The 25,076-nt window shown below is 36.7% G+C and overlaps 1 protein-coding gene across 1 annotated transcript; it reads right to left on the bottom strand.

Annotated features, from left to right (window-relative positions):
- Nucleotides 1-717: 717 nt before the first annotated feature.
- On the bottom strand, nucleotides 718-23,085 carry LOC113176867 (cytochrome P450 2C5-like). The gene is made up of 9 exons (XM_077798458.1): nucleotides 22,914-23,085; nucleotides 21,754-21,916; nucleotides 21,436-21,585; nucleotides 18,278-18,438; nucleotides 17,083-17,259; nucleotides 10,142-10,283; nucleotides 7,148-7,335; nucleotides 2,682-2,823; nucleotides 718-1,226 (listed from the first exon to the last, which is right to left on the bottom strand). The coding sequence occupies exons 1-9, from the start codon at nucleotides 23,079-23,081 to the stop codon at nucleotides 1,045-1,047; spliced, it is 1,473 nt and encodes a 490-aa protein (XP_077654584.1). The 5' UTR covers nucleotides 23,082-23,085; the 3' UTR covers nucleotides 718-1,044.
- Between the last annotated feature and the right edge of the window lie 1,991 nt (nucleotides 23,086-25,076).

Here is a 25,076-nt window from a genome sequence, read left to right as displayed (position 1 = left end):
ATCTGCTTTTATTACTTCCTCAACATCATTGCTTCTTATTGATATATTTAGGCTTCTTACAATCTCTTGGTTCCACTTTGGTAGGCCTTATGCTTAGAACTTTCCACATTATCCAATCTGTGGACATATGATATTTTAAAAACATTCCATCATGATCCTCCAGATTTCAGTGGTATCTGTTGTAATATGCCTTACTTATATCTGATGTAGTATATTTGGGTACCCCCTTTCTTTTGGTTAGTTTGGTTAAAATTCCTCAATTTTGTCTATCTGTTCAGAGAAGTAACCCTTTATTACATTGATCCTTCATTCTCTAGTTTCAATCTCTATTTCATTTCTTCCTGGTCCTTATTATTTCTTTTCTTATGCTCACTTTGGAATTGGGTTTCTCCTTGTTTTTCTAATCCGTGACATACATCATTATGATATTTACTGGAGATCTGTTTTTCTAGTGTAGGCACTTATAACTATAACCCTCCCTGCTTTTGATGTGTCCCAAGGGTTCTGATAGATTCTGTTTCCATATTCATTTGTTTCTATGAATTTTTTAATCTCCCCTGGTTTCTTCAGTGACCACTGCCTCAATGTGCCTACCATTATGAGAACCAAATTGGATCTTGGGACTCTATTTTCTTACCTATACTGCACAAAAGAAGAGAAACTTGAGAACTGACCCAGAAATCAATTATGTATTTTATTAAGAACATGCATGGGATAGATGGTTCTGACAGATCATATTCTAAATGACCATGATGTTTTACAGTGATAATGTATCAATAACTCAGCATTAGACCCATGTTATTACTTGGGGTGATCAATACAGGTATTACATAACACAGGAAAGAACAGGTATATCTCTACAATGACCAGAATGGAAAAAAAAAAACTCTATAAAGGAAGATGTGTGCTCCCTTACTCTCTAGAATGGGGAGATGCAGAGGAGAGGTCAAGAATGCATCACAGATGGGGAAAGGATGTGGACGATGCCCTGGGGGAAGGGACTGCAGACAAGAGCACAGCAGCAGTCACATGGTCTGCTCTGTTTCACACAGGAATGAAGCAGATCTTGTATAAGGGAGGAAGAGAGGCAAATCCATTAGCTACTGGGGTGGTATCGAGTTCCTTTGGGTCAACCTGAGATTTCAGATGAAAGTGCTGTAAAATGGTAGTCAGAAATAAAAACAGCTCCATGCGGGCCAGGCTCTCTCCCACACACATCCGTTTTCCTGTGACAAACAAAAAACACAATATGCTTATGTGTCATTTGGACAGTGACAAGCACTGTGCTTCTTATGTAAAAATGAGAATATAAATAAACATTTAATGAATGATTGAATGTTTGGATGGACAAATGGAAAAAGAGCAGACACTTTTTGTCCATCTTAACAAATATTTCATTCAAACAGTATTTTTGGAAGTATCAGCTTTGTGAAAAACACTTTATTTAGAATTCCTACACTGGAATGACACTTTTGAATTTGAAGTTTCTAAGTACATTTTTTTCAGAAAAGAACTCTGTTACTTGTATTTTCTATTCCCATTCTGATGTTCAATGACCTTGCCCTCATTCTTCAACCCTCTAATCTCACCTCTAACAGAATCTTTTGGAATCTCCAAACAACCATGAATGTTCATCTTTTATATCACGCTAATCTTCTTGTATAAAACTCAATTTCCATTCATTCCATTCAGGACACAAGCGGAAATTCATGTCCTCTTTACACTCTTTATGATCCCCTCAAGCACTAAAATCTTGCCCTCTTTGATATCCTCAACATCATTCTCATGCTCTTTTGGAACCATGAAACACCTGGAATCATAGTTTTCCATGTCCATCTTAATTTTCTAACCTGTTGAAATGTGAGACTTGAAGAGTGGTTCCTTGATTTATCATCATGGGATGTACAGTGCAAGACATAAGGCAGACAACTAGAGTCATAGAATCAAGGAAGGAGAGTCCATGAGCAAAGAATCAGTAAACACATTGCAGATGGGAGATTCAATAGCCAAGACACATAACCATAACTGGAGGAAGAGCAGGATGCTCTGTGGTCATTGTAGGGTCTCTTCCCCATCTCCAATTCTTCCATAAGCTCATGGTTATCAGGCAATTTCTGATATCCCTGACTGAGAACAAAAGTTCTTCTGTGGTGATTCATTGCTTCCTTAAAAATGTCCTGCCTTTTCTTTTCTCCATTCTATGTGACTCTTTTCAATCAGCTCAAAAACATTATTAATTATGAAGACACAAACTCCATTTAAAAACCTCAAGTGGAATATTATACTCCAAAATCCTGGAAGCCTACCCCGGTAAGGCAGCCAGCCCAGAAATCTTCCCTACCTCAGCGCACTAAGCACACCAGAGTACAATCAGTTATTCACTAAGCTGCTTCCCTAGAGGCCCTTTGCTATGTGATCTCATGCTTGTGGAGACTACCATCATCACAGCGGAGCAAGAGGGGTGTTGAACAGCAACATTTACACTAACCAACATCATGGAGTGAGATGCATTTCACTTAGTGGGTGAGGAATATTTAAATGAGATTGACCTTACAGAAGAAAAGCTTAGCAGGGAGAGTACATTGGTAACACAATGGTTCTCTGCTCATGTAAAGAACAAATGTTCTAAAACCAGAGGAGGTATCAGGTAAGAAGTAGCTGATCCCAATTATTTCTCTTACCTGATGAGAAAGGCATGAAGTAGTCACTTTTCTTCAAGTTGCCATGCTCATCCAGAAAGTGCCCAGGGTCGAATATCTCTGGGTGGGGGAATTCTTTGTTGTCATGGAGCACTGATGTCAGTGAGGTCCATATGGCTGTGCCCTGGAAATAACAAAGACAAATCAATTAAAGCAGGAATTCAGGAGCTGAAAGGCACAATGGAAATTACTTAGCTCAATCTGCTGGTCTGAAAAATGAAAACTGTGTCCCAAAACAAGCAGTGACATTTTCAGAGAGAGAAACCATATGACAAAACTACATAAAGCAAAAGGGAATAAAATCAGCAATATCATTTTACAATGCCTTCCGTCTGAATATCAGTTCAAGCAAGGAGCATCAATCAAAGCTAGCATAGTTAGGTGAGTGATTTCATAAGCAGGATGTTTACATAGTCCTGAAGGACCATGATGTGATGTCTATCACTTACGTATAAGAGCAGAAGCTCTACAATGGAGAGATCTGTTGGATACTACCTTCTTTCCTGAGAAAATTAGCATAAGCTATATTGAATAAGTGCCATGATGTGTTCCCACCTCACCATGTGATGCAGTGACACTTTCATTGACATTTATGTTGTTTTATTCCCAAATTCATGATGAGAATCTAATCCATAGAAAACTACCATACAAAGCCAGCCTCAGGAATGTTTGATTTCTGTCCTGGATTCCTTGGTAAGGTGAACACGATGAAAGGAAACAAACAAGTACAGGAAAGGGAACTACTACCCCTGATTACGGGAGAGTAAATAGAAAAGATAATCACATTACATGTCTGTTCTTTAACTGGACACTAAATTGTACAAGAAAAATCTACAAGGAGATTGTAAAATTAATGGGCTAATTTAAACCTAGGCTTCTGTTAGTATTATAGTGTGAATGATGTCTGAGTATAAATGCAATGTCTACTGTGTAGGAGAAAATTATCATTCTTGAAATGACTTGAGGCACCAGTCTATAAGTAAATAGCTTAATGAAGAGATATTAAAGTATAAATACACTTCTAAATTTTATTTAGATTCCAATTTTTTTTTAAAAAATGTACCAGTGGGAAAAATTCAATCCCCTAATATTCAAAAAAAAAAAAAACATAAAAGCATTTGCCTCACCTGCACAAGGCCCTGGGTTCAATCCCAGCACCACAAAAATAAATAAATAAATAAATAAACAAACAAATAAATAAATAAATAAAATCATGTATCAATTTGCTTTTAAAATTCTTTAAGCATAGTTAAAGTAGTGATATATGACAAGCTTTTCTCATGATGCATGTGGATACATGTTTAGAAAAAGTTGTTTGAACATATAGAAATTCACAAATAAAAAAATGAAGCAGAATAATACCACCATAAGCAAAAGATAAAAGAAAAACTGGACAATTAACTAAGAGCTAAACAAAACAACTTTTACAAAAAGACAAGGTAAAATCTTTGAGAACTGGTTTTTGCAAATTCTCTTCCGATAGGACAGAAATCCACAAACTGACCTCATATGATTATAGAAAGTCTAATGGAACAGTGTGTCTCATAAGAGGGTTGAACAACAAAGTCCACAAATTGCAGCCTGCCATGTGTTTTCATATAAACAGTGAACAAAGAATGTTTAAATTGAAAGAAAAAGAAGAATATTTTACATGAAAAAATATTTGTGAATTTATTATGTCAGTTTCTATAACATTGAATTTGGTCATGTTCTACAGAATGCTCTATAGATGGCCTATAACTGCTTCCACGTTACAATGTCAACAGAATCATGGTATCCTGCAAAGTCAATATTGGCTGTAGACAATTACAAAAGGAAGTTAGTCAACTCTATTAGAGTGTTATCTCCACTGACATCAGTGATTTCAGCCTGTGGAAGAAAAAATAATTTATCTAATTGGAAAATGGCAACTAAGGATTGAAAAATTCTATATCAGACTGTTCCAAGAAGAGCATAAATGGACCATTCTCTTGAGGCTACAGTTCTATAAACTTCAAAGATACAAGCCATATCATAACCTGCCAAGCAGTGAGCTGAATGGGATCATCAAGCAGGCCCACAAAGCAGATGCTTTGTTGGATAAGGAGGACTGACAATCCCTAATTCTTCAGTCTATTTTCCATTTAGTTGGCACATAAGGAGGCAATCAACTTTCATTAATTTTATCCTCTCATCCCAATAAGAAATAAACACCATCTCCTCTTTGTTCCCCTGCTAGAAAAAGAGTAAATTCAGGTCCTAATCCTTACACTAAATACAAGAGCAAGCCCCATGACCTTCCTTCCCCTGAAGCCATTAGTCTTCTCCCTAGGACAGCCTTTATAGGTGCAACCTAATGAATCTTACCAGATTTTTCCAATGAAAAGACAGTTCTTATTTGTATTATTTTAAATATAATAGTGATATTTTCTGACCTCAAATTTTTTTTAAGAGAGAGAGAGAGAGAGAATTTTAATATTTATTTTTTTAGTTTTCAGCAGACACAACATCTTTGTTTGTATGTGGTGCTGAGATCTAACCCAAGCCGCACACATGCCAGGCGAGTGAGCTACTGCTTGAGCCACATCCCCAGTCCTGACCTCAAATTTTAAAATCTATTTTGTAACAGCAAGTAGGTTTTCTGGATGAACACAGAAAGCATGTGGTAGAAAGAATGTTAGCGCTTCACAAATAAAAATCATCTCAAGACTTCAGATGTGGATGCTGGAAATTAGGCCCAGTGGTAGAATGTTGCCTGGTGTGTGCAAGGTTCTGTATTTGATCCCCTGTATGGATAGATAGATAGAGAGATAGATAGATAGACAGACAGATAGATAGATGTATTCCATCAATGGGAGACAGAGACAAAAGGAAATGGCATAATTTTTATTATGTTCACATGCTGTCCTACTAAAGATGAGGGAAGGAAGTGTTACAACCTTCTTTCCATTTATGGGAAAGAAATGAACCCTTTCTGGAAGAATATAAGCTCTGAAATTTTACCATTTTTCCCCATGTGATAACCGGTTCTTCACCAAAAAAGATTTGGCATTTCAAGCATATGACAAAGCAGCCATCAGAAGGAAGAAACATACTTACTTCAAGGAACATTTCTCACATATTTTTATGCAGCCAGCACTATCTTGATATCTATTATCAACCGAATTTTTTGGAGGAAAAATTATTGACAAAAAATCTGTTATAAGCACTGAAGTCATGAAAACATGTGATAGGTCAAATCCAGCTCTGTATATGTATTTGCAATTTGTATATTTACTGCAGAAAATCCATCCAATATCATATAATCTATCCCCCAGATGCTAAAAATCAATTTGTATATACACATTCTTGACCAAAGTTTATATGAAATTAAGAGAAGAAAATTTCCCTCATTTGAAAAAGAACATCTACCACATCGTATGTAAAACAACCTTCTCTGCAATGAGATAGTAAGCCTCTAACCATTCCTGTAGATAAGAAATAAAAAAAGAATGACTGCAATCATGTATTCTGTTCAATGTGATGGAGAAATCCTAAAAAGGGCAATAATGCAATAAAGAGAAATCAAGGATATAAAAAACAGGAAATAAATAAAATTCAATCAGACAAGAGGATAAAAAACACTAACATTTCAAATGTATCTCAGACAAACCATTGGCAATTACTAGGAAAGTTATTAAGTTTACTAGATGTAACATCATCACAATGACAAAATCAAATATTATCCCACACATCAGTTAGAAAGAAGAGGCAAAGATGTGTTTAAATGACATAGCATGAACAAAAATCTTTATTTTACAGGAAAAAATAACAAAATATTTATGAGTCACTGAACTGAAAAAAAAAACATGACTGAGAATATTAAATGAAGCAAAAATAAATTGAGAACATTATCATGAATTTAAAGAATCAAAAGGTCAAGATATCAATTCTTACTTAATTTGTCTATAGGTTTATTGTTCTCATGAGGAAAACCCAAGAAATCACTTGGGGAATTAACAAACTAGTTTTTTAATCAGAAATTGAATGCAAAACTACTTCACTACTGAGCTACATCCCCAGCCATTTTTTATTTTATATTTTGAGTCAGGGTCTACCTAAGTTATTTAGAGCCTTGCTAAATTGCCAAGACTGGCTTAGAACCTGCACTCCTCCTGCCTCAACCTCCTAAGCTACATGAGCCACCACACCCTGTGACAACGAAATTTTTAACCTTGGTATGGAAATGCAAGACATTTAATAATGGCAAAAACAATGTTTAAAATGTAAAACCAATTTGGAAGGCTCACATGGCCAGATACAGCCACCTCTTAGAAAGCTTTATACCCAAACTAGAAACTGCACACAGGTCATTAAGTAGCCAAATGTTTTGCAACTTGTCTCATCCTGTGTGTTAGAGAATTACAATCCTGCTATGGATTTGGGACCAGGAAGAACACTGAGGCGCAGCCTAGAAGAAACAAGCTTACCTTGGGAATGAGGTAATTTCTGAATTTAACATCACAAGTCACTGCATGGGGCAGGTTGACTGGAAGGAGATCAATGTATCTCTGGATCTCATACAACACAGCATCTGTGTAGGGCATGCGGCTTCTGTCCTGCATGCAGGGGCTGCGGTGTCTGCCAATCACACGCTGAATCTCTTCCTGGACTTTAGCTGGTAAGACACAAAAAAGAAATGAGGGGATAGGAGAGAAAGGGCACGTTTGTCATAGCAACTGAGTATCATGAGAAGCAGGACAAAGATGTCCCAACAGCATTATGAATATAAATGATATGCCCAGAGGCACACTTACATATATAAACAGTGCCACTACTGTGTGTATACACACACACACACACACACACACACTTCATTAAACTACATTTTAAAGTAGATAGAAGCAGAGAAGGTAAATAAAATAAAAAATAGGACCCTACTTATAAATTAGCATCCCACAGAATTAATATAAGTAGAACTAAATAATATTTTCAAAAAAATTTAACAGAATATAAACACATCAAGGATTTATACTTCTGGCAGAAAGAAAATAGGAATCAAATACTAAATTTACATGAAAATAATTTATGTTTAATATAAAGTACAATTGATTGATATATATGTATGAAGGTTTTGTATGAGAGCAATTTTCAGTGGAACTCCCATCATATTCCCATATCTTTTTTTAAAATATTTTTTTTAGTTATTGACGGCCTTTTATTTTACTCATTTATTTATATGTGGTGCAGAGAATCAAACCCAGTGCCTCACACATGTCAGGCAAGCGCTCTACAAATGAGCCCAATCCCAGCTCTATCCTCCCACATCTTAGCCACAGACACTCAGCACTCTACAACCTTGTTCTGAAATTTAAAGTCATATTCAAATAATGATTCTCTATTTCTTGTGTGTGCATTATTACACAACACTTAATGATTTCCAGGTATGTGGAAATGAGAGTTTGCATAACTCAATGAGTTAAGCACAAAATTGGGAAAGGACACACACACACACACACACACACACACACACACACGATTGCCCACCAGACTCTATTCACAAGGATATATTAGACTGCAATTTTTGCTTATATCAACATCCATGAGGTACGACCTTCTGATAGTATACACATACTTTCTGTTATATGAAATTATGATTATGTTACATTGTTGGTGCTTTCTTGGTCTTCTCCCAGTTTCTCTATGTAAGCTCAACATTTTCCAGTTTTGAGTTAGGATTATTCAAGATGCTCAGGTAGATGTTTTAAACTGCAGGAATCATTGTCCAGCTGTAGGAAACCTCAGACTATTCCTCACATCCCTTTTGCTCCTGAGTTCTCTCCTGTCATCTGCATCATCCACCTTCATGCTGAAGGCTGCTTCCTAGGTCCAGCACCCAGAGTCTCCCCAACACTCTAATCCCATTCCTGGAGCCCATGGCTTCCTGACTTATAGACATTTAGATGCAACATTCTCCAGGAATTTTCTGAGATATAGGGGTAATGGTGTAATATTTTGGCAAATGTGCAGGTCTGAAATACACCTATTCTATGAAATAACAAGATATTAGTTACTTGTAAGAATTCTGGTGCTGCTCTGGTGTTTCACAGAAGTCATGGGATATTTCTCTGAATGTTGTAATAAATTTTTCATCCCTTGTGATATGCAATGCTACAACCCTGTGTTTTGGGTGGATGCTTTTATTTCACTCTCTCTGATGAATGATTGGAAGAATTTTCTGCTAAGATGGCAAATTATGAAAGTCTTTACTCCACAGTTCTTCCCTCTCTTGAGAGGACATGACTTTTCTGATGTTGAAGGAAGAGCTCAGATTCTCCAAAGTTTCCTTTCAGCCCCACACCTCAATCTTTCTTTGCCACAACATAAGGACCCTTAGCAAATGGATTATCAGGCTCAGTATGTTCCCTTGCAGTTCTTTTGCTGCAAATAAAATATATCTCACCTGATGAGTGAATATGTGAAAAGAATGGTTTAATGCTATTAGGTGACAAGGGATTTGCCTGAGCAGAAAAGCCTCCCTTTTCAACCTCACTCTCCCTTCATTGATTCCTGTTATTTCCAAACAAGAGAATCTTGTTGGAATTTTAAGAACAGAGTTTGCTTTTCTTTCTTCATAAGTTTTCCTCTTCTAATATTCAGGTTACCAGACCATCCTCCTTTTTGATTCCATCACCATCCTTGAATCTGCCTTCTATGATTAAGAAACTTGGTGAAGAGTATATAAAGTGTTTAATGTTCCAATCCTTTCTTGCTTGAAAGAGAATGAGTCTAACAAATAATTGTGTTGCCATCCTTTTAGTGGAATCCTCACACAACTCTCAAAAAAGTATGCTTATTGCTACTGCAGGAACAAAATTCCTTTAAAGGTGATTTTCAAGTGGTATTGATAAAACATAAAATTTTTGACCTCCCCTGAAGAAAGGTTCTTACTCCATGAAACACAAGTTTTATGGAAGCAGTCTGTTGAAATGATGAATTAAAAAATTAGGAACAGATCTGCCAAAATTAAAATACCTTTCTGACATATATACATGAATAGAATACTTCCAAGTGAGGAATCATCTCAGGAAGCTTCATTACATTCTAGGATTTCCACCAAGGCTTCAAGAAGGAGTTGCCTTTTCCCTACCCCAGAATTAGAATTATCAGAATGAGGAGAGGCATCTTCAAGACTTTATCTGCTGAACCAAGTGTTATTTAGGGATACAAAGAGGAGAAATTCACATGCCCGTGAATGCTGGCTCTGCCACCACAAATCACCTCCAATGAAATGCAGACACTGCACCAGGGTTCCACTGCCTCTCCTACTGCCATGCTCTCTTCACTTTCTCAGCCCTCCTCCTGATCACACATGGTGGCAGAGAAAACTAAACAGTGAAGCTTCTCTAAGACAAAAAAGTGAGGACCAAGCACTTCTTCCCAACATCTCTCTCAGTTCACTTGCTTATCATCTGTGTTCATACCTGTGACCTGTGGGTGCTTCAGCAGGAGCAGGAGAGCATATCTCAGTGTTGTGCTTGTTGTCTCTGTGCCAGCACCAAACAAATCAGAGGCAGCAATTACCAAGTTGTCATACGTATATTCCAACCCTTGATTGTCCTTTTCCTAGGAATGATTTGATACTGTTACATGTCAAGTCATTTGCCAATGGATGAAAATTCAGTGAACCATATTAACTCATAATGTTGTAAAGTTGGCCAGCACAGACCCTGAAGCATGCAGTACTACAAGCATTAACTGTTTGTCATGGCAGAGACTCTATATCCCTTGACCCAAACTTCATTTCCTACACTCTATTTCCTGCCTGAGATTCTTTGCAGGGTTATCCATGAGCTGTGTAACATGTTTCTTTCCCCAAAACAGAAGGAGCATGTCAGGTGGCTCTCACCCTGGACATGAAGACTTAATCATAAAAGTGAAAGCCCCAATCTTAAATAGGGAGTCAAAAATGAAAGGCTTTTTTATTTGTATTACAGGAAATAGGTGAATGAGTACTACATCGTGGTAGATGTTATAAGTCTGAACAGGAGTTTTCAGTTCTTTTCTGTCAAAAATTGAAAAAGTCTCAATAGAACCCAAAATTTTCATGAAGTACAAATTATGAGAACACCATGACAGCAAATCCAAGAAGTTATCAGAGGGAAAGAAAACAGGTTCACCAAGATAGGATGGGCCAGCACTAATGTAATGAACAAGGGAGAGAACAGATATAATGGTCTAGGGGACAAGAATAAGAATGCACTAATTGAAAAGACACTAAACCATAAAGACAAGAAGTTGAGACATTAATTGTCCAAATGGGATATATGACAGCGAAGGGGTAATGAGATTCCAAGGATAAAGTTTTGGACTAAAAAGACTATGAAAATGAATTGAAAACATCATAGCTGTTTAAATACTGAGTAAAGGGGATCATTATTATAAAAAATACATTATTTGACAGTTAGCTCCAGGGCCAGCATGGTACATTCATAATCTCTATGTGGCTGTGTTATGCTTCACATATGTAATTAACACCATCAAAACAAACTAATCTCTTTCAACACACATACTGGAAAACCAAACTCAGTATATGTCTTGGAAATACCTACTTCATATTGAGCCTGTCAAGTCAAAGTTCATCAAGTAAGTCTCAAGTTATCAGTCATAGACCAATGTTAACCGGTGTGCTCTAAAATCAATGTTAAAAAAATGTTTCTATCACCTAAGATGAATTTGGAGAGTTACTTTTTATAGGCACATATGAAATCACAATTAGCCTTGTTTATATAAACCATATAGAAAATTCTTTTTTAATGCTTATATTCATTTTTTTCTATATCTTTATTTATCTTTATATGGTGCTCCGGATAGGACCCAGTGCCTCACATGTGCAAGGCAGATGCTCTACCGCTGAGCTATAGTTCCAGGCCCTAGAAAATTCTTTTAAAACTAAATCAATGGGCACACATTCCATGCTACACAATCAAATATTAACATTGTTCTGGAAGCATTACTTAGTGATGTCACAAACATCATAGATCAGAACATCCCGGAACTGGCATTTCCAAGAAAGCAACTGTCAACCTCATGTAACCCATTTAAAGAAACTTCTAGGGAGCTGTGGAGTCTAGGCAAAGATCTTCATCATCCAGCAATAGTTGATAAGGAAAGTGTCTGAAAAATTACAGTAAATTTGCATTTCAAATAGAAGCTGACACTCTCTATTCCCCAATTCTGGGACAAAAAGTTGTGGGCATAGTGTAGTGTGTTTCTATGCAGCCTCTTGTTCCTCATCAAAACTAGGAACAGGTTCCTCCAATAATCAGTGTTGCATCTTTTGATTGTTGATGGTCCACACAGAGCCTGGCCACTGCTTCAAACATTATGGGCTCCAGTGACATCCCCACTGGGAATACATGAAGAATTTAAACAATGATTTCCTCTTGTTTACTTATTGGATCACAGGACTTAGGGAAATCACCATCACCCTTCTTTTACTGCTTCTGACATAACAGAAAAATGTGATTAATTGTCTCCAGAAATATAGATTTTGCAAAAATTATTTGGAACAACTATCAAGTAAATTAATTTCTGTAGCCTTCATCATGCTATTCAGCAATTGCTATAACAGAAAAATGCTCTTGATTAATGAGTCAACCAATTGCAATGGTAAATTCCAATCCTCAACAATAAATTACATAAATTTTTTATTCACATCCTCTACTGACTTCCTTAATTCATACAGCTGTTTTTCTACATTTTCTTGGTATTGACTAATCAAATTATAGTCATTCATTTTATTTATTTATTAAATATTTCATCCAATTTAGTATCTTTGGGGTCAGTAACTAGTGAATTATGAACTTTTTGAGCTATGTGTTACCTTGTATTTTCATATATCTTGTATTTTTGTGTTGTTGTATGCATCTGTTCAAGTGGATTTCTTTACCACTCTTATGTGTAGGCCTTTTTAAGGCACAGTCTTCTCTTGCCAAAGTGTCCTGGACTTCTTGAGATTCAGACCCCCTCACAGTTGGGATATAAACAAACTTTATGTTAATTCACTGCTTTTGCTGTAGAAATGAATTTCTATGAGTGGGACCTAAAGGCCCACCATTAGCCGTTCCTACTTAGGGCTATTACTGGTTTTTCTCTTCTATTTATTGTAATAAACTAGAGATGAACTCTGGTAATTTATGCATACAGGAAAGTGCCTTTTCATCATCAGGTTTAGTTCACCAGCAGAATTTATATCCCATAAGTTTCTACTTCCCTGTAGATTACCATAATCTCACAGTAAAGAGGGAAACAAACATAGCAATAATCAAAGCAAAAGCAGACAGTAGTAAAATTGGTGCCTGCTGTCTCTCTATAGAGTAAATGATGCTGAAGACAGATGCTGAAAAAAATGGTCAGTCTTGAAAATTCAAACATTGTTAAAGAAAAGAAGTAGCCATGACCAGAATATACAAAAAACTCTGGAACAACTCTAAGAAACCAAATTTAAGAATCATTAGAATTGAAGACCAGTGAGAACTGTGGGCTAATGGAATTGATAGCCTTTTCAGGTAAATAATAACAAATTTTTCCTATTGCAGAGAGCAAGTTGGCCATCAAGACACAGGATACATTTGGAAACCAAAATATACAAGATTGAAAAAAGAAACTCTCCACAAAACATTATAATGAAAACAGCTATCATATAGACCAAGGATAGAATGTTAAAAACACTCAAGAAAAAAAATTCATGTCACATTTAGAAGAAAGGCAATCAGAGTTACTTTTAATTTCTGAGGTCACACTCTAAAATACAGAAGGACTTGGAATGATGTGTTCCAAGTGCCTGAGAGAAAATAACTGTCAACCAATATTGCTACATTTAGAAAAACTATCCAGCAGAATTTTAGCAGAATAAAAACCTTCTGAGATAAGCAGAAACTAAAAAAAATCATGATTACTAAGCTGTTACTAGTAAAAATACAGAAAGAAATACTATACAAAAAAATCCAAGTCTCACAAAAGAATAAATTTCATTTGAAGATACGCTAAGCAAATGTGGAAAAGGACTAAATTAAACATTATAAATAAAGCAAAATTCCAGCAATGAATACTCAACTCTATACAATAATATTCAATGTAAATGGTCTCAACTCCCCTAATAAAAACACATAGGCTGCCAGAATGGATTTTCAAAAAAATATCAAATTATATATGATTTGCAAGAGACTCCAATTATAGGCAAAGACATTCACAGGCTGAGTGTAAAAAGATGGAAATACCATGTAAATAGAGCCTGAAACATGCAGAAATTGCTATTCTTATATACAGCATCAGAGAATTGAGTGTCATGTGTTTTCAGTCATATGTGAAAGCTACATGGAAAAAGGAAAACATGTTGTGGTAGGATCTCATGAAAATGGAAGGGATATCAGTATAGTAGAGGAAAGTGATCTCGGGGAGGGAAGAGGGGAGGAAAAGGGGAAATACTAGAGAATGTTATTGGCCAAATCATAATGTTATACTGTGTGCATGTGCATATATGAAAAAATGAATCCCACCATTAAATACAACATTATGCAACAATAAAATATGGGAGAAAATAAAAAGCAAAAGAACACTAGATAATAAACCAAGGCCATATTAAGAAATAATTATCATTATTAATAATAACTACATGGTTTAATAGAAAATATGCTCTGATACTCTTTTATTTCTATGTAGTTCTTTGAGTTTCTATAATAAAGAAATATGCAAAAAAACAACTCTTTTTTTTAAAAACTGGGAACATATTTAAAGATATAGATTGTGACTAATAACAAGAAAAAAAGAGATGAGTTTGCATGGGAGTAGACTATCTCTATGCAATTTGAAGCTTAGAATTAACTCAACCTGGACTATTAACATTGACTATGTTAAGAGAAAACCACATGATAAGCAATAAGAAAAAAATTAAAAACAAAGAAAAAGAGAGGAAATTTAAAAGTTTCAATAGAAAAATGTTGATCAGTTAAGACATTATTAAAAATATGTAATACTATTGTGCACATGCATATCCATCCATCAATAGAGCTCAACTTGTATGAGGTAAACATTGACAAATGAAGATAAACTAGAAGAATATGCATTCTTCTCAAGAGAACATAAACCCTTCTATTCTCCAGGAAAGTCCAGGTGGTGGGACATACACAATTCTCGATAAATTTTAAAAACACAAAATCATAGAAAGGATCTTCCCTTATCAGAATGGAATGCAACTAGAATTCAAGGAGAGAAGGGAAATCTTCCATTACACAATATGCTCTTCTACAACTAATGGGTTAAGGAGGGAATCACTAGGAAAACTAGATAGGACTGAGATGCAAAGGAAACAAAATACAATACAACAAAACACTGGCAGGAAGCAAAAAAACAATTCTTAGTGGGAAACTTAGAGGGGCAGAACTTACAATGAAAGGGAAGACAAGAGCTCAAGTACAATGTAACTTCTCAACCTGGGACTAGGAAGATAAGAGCAGGCTGAATGCAAAGCCCAAAGAAACGAAAAACAGAGCTTCATTACCTCTTAGAAAGGCAATGTGATTGTGAGAGGAGAAAAAAAAGAAATGAAAAACAGAGTGGGAAAACAGCTGAACACTCACTCAAACCAAATACTGCTTCTCAGAAACTGTAAGCAAATGTACCAAATCATTAGCTGGACTAAGCACAAATAAAGAGAAGACACAACCACTAAATTCAGACATGACAGCAGGAAACTACTGATTTTACAGAAATAAAAATGGCAACAAAAGATTACCTTAAATTACTGTACAACAGCAAATAAGAAATCTGAATAACAGAAAAATTTAATAGAAACACAAATTACAAACACTGATTCAAGGTCAGTATGCAAAACATGATCAACTGCAACAACTTAACATAGACAATTTGTAATCAAAATCCTCCCAAGAGAAAGGTGGATTTGTGTGATATACTGGTGAATTCTATCAAAAATTTTAATCATAGTATGGACACTAGTAAAAAAGACAAGCACTCAGCCACACAAAAGAGCACAATGGTGATACTTGCTACAACTTAGATGAGTCTCCAATGCATTCTATAGAATAAAAGAAGCCAGAAACAAAAGGTTGCATGTGCCACAAGGTCTTTCATTATTTATCCACGATAGGCAGATCCATGCAGACAGAAATCAGAGTGCAGGGATGTGGAAGAGGGGTGTGTTCATTTCATGGTGCATATACATTTGAGAAAAAATGAATAGGTTTTGAAAACTGGATACAGATACAATCACAGAACACAGAAAAGCCATAAATACCAATAAAGTTAACTTCAAGAAAGTTCACTGTATGGTATGTTAATTTCATCTCAATTTTCTAAGTGACAATGATGAAACACAAATTTATTACAATTCATGTCAGAATTCCACACTGGTTTTTGGTGAAACTGACTATCTCATCTTGAAATTGATATGGAAATTCAAGGAACCTAGAATTGCCTAAAAGTCCTGAACACCAACAACACAGTTGGAGAACTCGCATTCCTATTTCAAAACATGAAACACAGAAATACTGAAGGGGACAAGACGTCAGGATGCTGAACCTCCTGGCATAGGGTGGACATACCCACCATGGAGCAGCATGAGAGTCCACATACAAAGCCTCACATTTATAGACAACTGATCGTTGACAGGGTGCCAACGAAATTCAATGGGAATAAATAACCTTTTAACTCATGCTGCAGTGACAACACATTCCTGCTTGCAGGGTCCCTGACAGACACCATCTCTAACTCTGTGTTCTATGTGACTTCATTTAGAGCTGCATTCAACAAGGCTTCTCTCGTCTCTGCACCTACTCTTGCCCACACCACCACCTACAAGACTCAACCCATCTGCAATTTGCTCTGCTGTCCACGCTGCACATGTCAAGGTCTGCTTCAGTCCACAGGACATGCAGGTGGTGTACCTGGGGTAAGCTGCTCCTTTCCATGTCACCAAACCTTTGCAGTGATGAACTCCATCCTCATGTCATGGCATGGTATTTCATGTGTTATAGCTTGATTGGAAATTGTCTCTTTGGCAGCCACAACCTTCCTTTTGTTTCATTATTAATTTATGTCATCTCTTCTTTCTTTGAGTCAGTCTAACTAACAATTTGTGTATTTATTAACTCTCTCAATCACCTAGGTGTGCATTCTTTCTCCTCACATAGATTTTTATCTAAAGAATAGAGTCAGCATATTCTAATTATTTAATAATTGCATATTTTCCATGATGCTTCCTGGAGATTCATGATACACTGGGTCATCAAAGTGCTTCAGAATGACTATTGTCCTGATCATGTAACATTTCCACAAATGTAAAAGGGTTCAGAAAACCACAACATGATCAAGGAATCAAAAAACTAGGCTGATGGCAACACTGTACCTGAGCCATTTTTATCAGGAAACAGTCAATGAAGTCTCGAGGATCATTAACATCCAGGGATTCTTCATGTTCTTTTACTTTCTCCATAATATAATTTATCATATAATCAATATTTTTGGATAAAATGTGATGACTCCCTGGCAGATAATCAAAGAGAGCAGGGAAATTATTGTAGACCTACAAGAGAAAACAATAATATATTTATAAAAAGTACTTAATTAACACATAGGTGACATGTTGCCAGCTCTGATAAGAACTTATTGCTCTATATGTAAATAAAATTTGGGTCTATCTTGAGGTGTCATTGTTACTGAAAAATATATAATTCAATCATTCTTATAGAATGATTTATGGGAGAATTTTCTTACTGGAGCATCACAAGGGATAATCATTCCTGAAATTTATAAAACTTCTTTATTCTAAAACTTAATTTTATACAACTTCACTTCTTTACTACATCAATTTTTCCCAAAACATGAAATATGACAGCATGAATTAATGTGATTCACATTTCATAGATAACAAAAGACATTAAGGGATATGGGAAACATTGATTTAGAACACAACATTAGTCCCTGCTTTTTTATTTCTGTCAACCAGCTTCAGATGAGGAATGAGGTGGCCCAAAAATACATGGAGCCCAACTGTCCTCTAGAGCAGTCTCTCCTAACCCAGTGATCTTTTTAGCTAGGATAGGAGCTACACATCAAAACCCCTACCCCACTCAGTGATTCCTCAAAGTTTCATTGTCCCTATTATTTTCTTTACTTGCAGAAAATATACTTTTTCTGAATTGACATATTCCTGCCACATGTTGGGATGAAAAGTCCTCCAAGTGTTGATTGATGGGTGAGCCTTGTGGGCAATGGGAGCTTTCCAAAAGTCCTAGATGTCCACGGAGTGGCATGGTCATCCCTTTGGCAGTCACCAAGAGCCTTACAAAAACAAGGCTTTTGATATGTAAAGAAATATCCACTCACTGGAGTGGGCTAAAACCCAGCTCTATACGTGCACCTTCATATTCCTGCATGCCAAATAAAGAATTCAAAAGCTTTCTCAGATATTTGCTCCATGGCTCTAGGCAAGACAGTACAATCCAAGCAATCACATCACCTCAAGCACCATATACTATTTTGGATGTCTCTAAAGAAAAAAGACTAAAGTGTTTCTATGGGATAATGGATCTTGGCCTCACTTGCGCCCATGCAGAGCTCATAATCCTGACATTTTCATTGAACTTGTTCACCAAGGTGAGAAAATCTGGATCTTGGTAGTCAAACCGGTTCTTGAAAATAATGGAGCAGATCACATTGCAAGGAGCACAGCCCAGGATGAATGTGGGATCACAGGGTGAGCCTAAAGAATTGAAAATGAGTCAAAATACATTCTATGATCATGTATAACTTAAAAGGACAACTATCAAAAAAATTAATAAAAATATTTCAATAAAAAAGAATTGGAAATGATTTTAAAATATCTTTAAAATTGGCTGTTATAGCCTTGTTGCCTAAATAAATGAGTTTAATATACTCAGGTCATATCCACTGCCTTGACTTACACACTTTATACTGAAACATTCTGCTATTTGGGAAGATAAAGACTTATCTTTCTGGGGCTGGGGTTGTGGCTCCATGGTAGAGTGTTCGCCTAGCATTTAGGAGGCACTGGGTTCGATGCTCAGCACCACATAGAGATAAAATAAAGATATTGTGTCCACATAAAACTAAAAAATAAATATTAAAAAAAGACTTAACTTTCTACTTAACAAGTCCAGCATCCAGAACAGAAACCCAGGTATATACGATGTACACATTTTAAACAGTATATTGTACACAGAGCAATTGACAGCAAAATATTCACATGCATTAAAAAAAAAGAATTGCCAAGTGCAATAGCACATGCCTGTAATCCCAGAGGTGTTAAAAGATGAGGGAGGAGGATTTCAAGTTTGAGGCCAGCCTCAGCAACTTAGTGAGGCTCTAAGGACTTAACGAGGCCCTAAGAATTAGCAAGACCCTGTTTCAAAGTAAAACATGAAAGGGGCTGGAGATATGGCTCACTGGTAAAGTGCCCCAAGTTCAATCTTCAGTACCAAAAAGAACAAAGAATCACTTTTACCTAACTCTGAGTATACCCTGAAAACCTAGCATGTTAAATAATGGAGTTTACAATACTTAGTTCACATCCACTGCTTTTCCTTACACCTCTTTAGCCCTTGGGGTTTTTTGGACTGAGTATTGAACCCAAGGGCACTTTAGCACTGAACTAGGTCCCCAACCCTTTTTTCTTTTATATTTTTAGACAGGGTCTTGCTAAGTTTCTTAGGGTCTCCTAACTTGCCGCTGGCCTTGAACTAGCCATCATCCTGTTTCAGCCTTTCAAGTCACTGCCATTACAAGCTTGCCCAACCATGCCCAGCCAAGGGCTAATTCTTAAAGGCAAAAGACCATCTTAAACATAATAATTCAAGTATTCAGAACATAATCACATCTGTCTGTAAAGCCTATGGAAAATACAGCAATTAGATAGAGAAGGAGGCTATGCTGTGGGCCTGGAAACTTTTTTATGTGTAATGAATGGAAGAAAGAATTCTGTGTTGAACCAGTGGAGAGGAACTAAAGTGAGATTGTGGGTGAGCTCATGCATATAGAGGAAAAAATGAGAAAAGCAAAATGTGTGTGATCTTTGAGAAGAAAGTGTAATATCAGTAAGTGGATTGGATTTCTTTGCTAAAATAAACAACTTTTATTCAAAATATAAACCCCAGGTAAGGCAATCAAAAATGTAAAACTAATAGACACATATTATTTCTCATTTAAAAGTTTAAAAAGTGAATTTTACTGTGGCTCAGTGGTAGAGCACTTGCATAGCATGTGTGAGGCACTGGGTTCTATTCTCAGAACTGCACATAAATACATAAAGGTCTATCAAAATTAAAAAAGAAAGAAAAGAATGGTATATTTTAATCATTTTGAAATCTGTCCATCTCATACATTAAGTATATTATTTTATAGGAAATGAAATCAAAATATAGGAAGTGTTCCTTTTTGTGGGGAATCTGTAAGATAAATTGCTATAATCAAATAATAGGTATCAATTTATATGTATGAGCTCGCAAATTCATACCTGTGGACCTTAAATAAGGGAGACAAGAATCAAAGCCATTTTAAAAAAATAGGAGGGCATTTGAAAAATAGAAAAAGTTTCTGTTAGATGCTGTGTGCAAGCATCTTTAAATATTGCAGGGCTCTAAACTTTTAGAAATGTGATATTTTCATCCATGTAGGTGGAAGGTAACTTGCAGAGTCTTGGAAATTTGGAGTGTGTATACATGTGTGTCATGCACTGGTAAAATTGAATTTTTAATCTTTTCTTCCATTTCATTTGAAACAAAAAATATGAAAACAAGGTCATTTGGTATCCAAGCTGATAATCACATTCATGATGACAGACACTTCACAGGTGAGTAGAGTTGGCAGTAGGAGGAAAATAAGGACCATAATTTCTAACACCAAATCCAAGGAACAGGGGAAGAAACAAATGGAAAACTGAAAACAGAGTAAACATTCTATTAGGAGAGACTATGTAAGGAGACACTGATAGTCTTCAAAATCTAGTTAAAGAAATCATTTTATAAATGTCTGTGTTCTTTGTAGAAGTACAGATATTTAACCAAAGTATGTAAATCAAAACACTAAATATGGGTAAGAAGATGCAGTTTGTGATTATTTATAAAAAATCATTCTGTATTTAGAGAGAAATAATTGATGAGAATTTTATGGAGATAAAGCTAATCAATTAAAAACATACATTACACCATGACTGGCCAAAGCTGCAGCCTGGACCTGGAATAAATCCTGAGCCATGTTGGTGAAGCTGCTCACACAAGTGTCGTCCAACGTAAGGAAAGCAAATGGCAAAGAGCTGTGAATCTGTGAAGTAGTGGTGGGGTCACTGCCTCCCCATCATTCACCAAGGTTTTCTACTGGCATGATATGGAATAGGTTGCCCTCATTTACACTAAGGGAAAACACTGCTCCTTAACTCTTTAGGGAATAAAAAACCCACTCACATACTAAGTTCATAATTTCTGATTTGAAAGAAAAATAAAAATATTCAGAACAGAAACAGATCAAAAGAAATTTTACTCCCCAACTGCAGGCCAAAGCACATCACTACCCAGGCAACACTGATAAACAAACATGTCCTGTCCCTTTTGAAAACCATCCCTGTCCCACATGGGGTCACAACCAGGGCCCATCATGAGAGCTCTCACTCAACTGAAATGCTTCCAAGAAGGTCACTAGAGAAGAGCGCACTCTGTTAAGGTCAGTGATACAAACAGGCACCCACCATTGGTTTTCCTCAACTCCTCCACAAGGCAGCGGGCTTCCTCTTGAACACGGTCCTCAATGCTTCTCTTCCCCATCCCAAAATTCCTCAGGGTCATGAGTGAGAAGCGTCTTATCTCCTTCCATGTCTTTCCATTGCTAAAAACGATACCTACAAGTAGAGGAAAGAGATTAGAAGGGAGACCCAACAAGGCAGGGGAGATACTGGGGGACAACACAGGGATGGCCAAGCTCTGCCTCAGGAGCCCTTCTGGTCTCTTTTCTTCACGCTGCTCATCCCAATGACCACTGCACAACACACACATGCACGTGCACTTACCAAAGTTTTTCATACTTGTTTTAAAAATTGGGAAAGAGTCTCTTCCAGCAAATTCCTCCCCATGATCAACCAGGGCTTCCTTCACAGCTTCATACCCATGCAACACCACAATGGGCTTCATGCCCAAATACAGGGTGAAAACAGGGCCATAGACTTTTGACAACTGGAAATGGGGAAAAATGCAAATATTAGCAAACCAAATCACTACCTAAACCATGCATCATGCTGATTCTGGCTGATATCATCATCATCATCATTTTATGTTTTTATTCTACCCCATAGAGATGGAAATATTTCTGCATTTCATATGTAAATGATTGATAGCTGCCATTGATGGATGACTTCTGATGTGCTACACAATTTCAAGGCTTTTCATACACAGATTAAAATTTATCCTCACATCAATGCATTCAGCAGTCTTATTTGCCCTGTTTCATTAACAAAGAAAATGAGATCAGTGAATGCAAATTCATTTCCTCTGTTCTGAGCTAAGATAAGAGAACAAAATTGGAATGTCACTGAATCAACATTTGATGCTCGAGCACTTTATCGCATCCCTCTGCCCACCTTGGAATCAATACCCAAGAGACTGCCCAGGATCACATTCAAAGCTCTTTCCAGAAGACGCTGATAGCCCTATGGTGACCCCTAGAAAGTTGTATATTTAAGTTAGCACGCTTGATCCTAATGCACAGCCATGGTTGGGGTCTGCAGCTATTACACAGAGTACACAGTGCAGAGGCAGAAACAAGACATGAACATCCACTGGAAGAACCATTTCTTCTACCCTTCTCCATTCCCAGCCCCAAGCAAAGAATTACTGCAGCAACCCAAAGATTCTGACATCATCAATTGGACACTGACTCATTGTGTCTCTTTCATTCCCTTTGCTATATCTGACCTCATGCTATTGAGGAAATCCTTACGCTATTTCTTTGCTTTCAGGCATAATTGTTGATTCTGCAGAGAAGTTCTATACTCATAGCAATCCTGTATAAAACATGGAGCTAATGTGGCACATGACATCAAGGTTTACAGGGAGTAGTTTCTTTTACAATCATCTGTTAAAATACTGTGCCTCCAGAAGTATACTATCTTTATAACCAGGGGTCAACTGACTTGCCTTCACAAGCCACTGAAGAAGCACAAAGCATACTTACATTCGTTAAGGACTTGCTGATGTTCTTAACATCTATCTGCAGGATATTTCCAATAATTGGGAGAGGAGTGGGCCCAGGAGGGAGCTTCCCCCTCCCTGATCTGTGTCTCCAGACTGAGAGGAGAAGCAGACAGGAGACACCAAGGACCAGGGCCACCACTGGATCCATTGGAGTCTTCTCTTCCTACTGAGATAACTGTGACCTTGCTATCCAAACTGTTATGGTCTCCTGCTGATCCAATATGTAACTCTTTGACACATAAACAAACAGTAAGCTGAGTGGACTTTCATCTCTCTCGAGGAGGCTTTCTTCCAATTACAGATAAAACAGAAACTATTGATATTTCTTGTTTTTTAGTAAACACCCTGGAGATTATGATTTAAATGTACTAGGTTGCTGTCCAGTTATCAGCTGGTAGAAAAAAGAAAGAACAAATATTTTCATGTGCTGCTATGATTGATAAATACTTAAGCTAATAATTTTGTGCAAGAAAATTACTTGTCATGCTAAATTGACACACTTCAGGCCAATTCGGAATCTATGACTTTGAGGAATTCAGTATATTCCATGACTTGTATGTTTTGAAAACATACAGTTGGAGATGCAGTGTCCAGGAAAGGACGAGGACACAGAGACTGCTCCTGATAGACCTGAGACTAGGAACTACCATCCCTGCATCTTGCACCCTTCCCCAGAGGGAGAAATTCACTTCTTATACACTGGTGATTAAGTGTATAAGAATTAAAATTAGTAAGGTCATTATAGAGAACAGTATAGAGGTTTCTCAAAACCAAAACAAAAAAAAAAAAAATACTTGATCTACTGCTGTAAAATGTAGATATCTCACCTGTGAGTAAACATAAAAGAAAATGAAATCAGTATATGAAGAGATGTTTATCACATGCCCATGTTTATTATGGGACTACCTGCAATAGCTAAGATAAGAAATCAATTTAGACGCCCACTGTCAGATAACAGATAAGGAAAACATGGCATAGATACACATTCTAATATTATAGAGACATAAAACAGAATGAAATAGTGTCCTTTGCAGCAAAATAGATGGAACGAGGGAAGACATTTTATTCAGTGAAATAACTGGACACAGAAAGATAAGGACTGCATGTTTTCTCATGTGTGTAAACTAAAGAAAATTGACTGGAAATTAGGATCATAGTTAATAGAGGCTGCCAAATGAATGGGAGAAGGGTTGATAAGAACAAACTGCATTTAATCAACACACCCTGAATGTGTGCATAGAAATATCACAATGAAACCCATTAAGATGGACCACCAATATGTTAATCAAAGAGCAAAAAGAAAAAAGACATTCAGTTATACTGTGTTCACCAATATTTCCTAGTTGTGCAACAAGGTTCAGTATTTCATGATTCATCATAATCACTGACTTTCAAAGTAAACATGAATTTTGTTAATAATTATACAAATGATTGACTAAATAGGGATCAAAACAGTTCAGATTTATAACCTGCAGAACATGGCGTGATCCCAATTCATGGCAGGGCATGACTACCTGCAAGGCAAAGCAAGTAGTAGTCTGTTGCTTGACTCGAAGAGCTCTGAACTCTGAAAAGAATCTGATTGACTTATTTTGGGTAAAAATCACCTCAGTTGCTTTTGTCCCAGGAATCACTTTATTCCTAAGAGATGTGAGTCCCTGATCACCCCTTCTTCTCTGTTGGCCTGACAATACTGTCTGGCCCTTTCCTTTGATAGATGAAAGAATACAAAATAATTAAAAGATACACGAGTTTTCTGAGATCAAGTGTGTGAACTTTACTTTTAAGCAATGAGGAACAATCAGTGACCAAGTGAGATGAAGTGGCACTAATGCAGCAGTGCAAGATCTTCTCTCAGAATCCTGGTTTTCCAGCTCCCCAGTCAGTGATTTCCTACTTCCCATGGCACAGAATTCTCATCCCAGTCCAAATACTCAGGAGGGTATCAGCAGGAAGCCCTCAAGATTCATAGTATACAAACCTCAACTTTGCCAGAATTGTGGATTAGAATGTCGTTCTTTTTAATTAACAAAATTTAACTTCTAAAGAAGTTTAGTTACAGCAAACCTAAATGTAAAGTTCCTAGGCACACCCTGCTCACATCCACTCACAGCTCCTCCCAAAACAGGCGGGTGGACCAATG

The sequence above is a fragment of the Urocitellus parryii genome, chromosome 5, assembly GCF_045843805.1.
Source record: "Urocitellus parryii isolate mUroPar1 chromosome 5, mUroPar1.hap1, whole genome shotgun sequence".
In the NCBI taxonomy this organism is placed as follows: domain Eukaryota; kingdom Metazoa; phylum Chordata; class Mammalia; order Rodentia; family Sciuridae; genus Urocitellus; species Urocitellus parryii.
The sequence above is the reverse complement of the archived record's forward strand: the minus strand, read 5'-3'. Positions and strand labels throughout refer to the sequence as shown.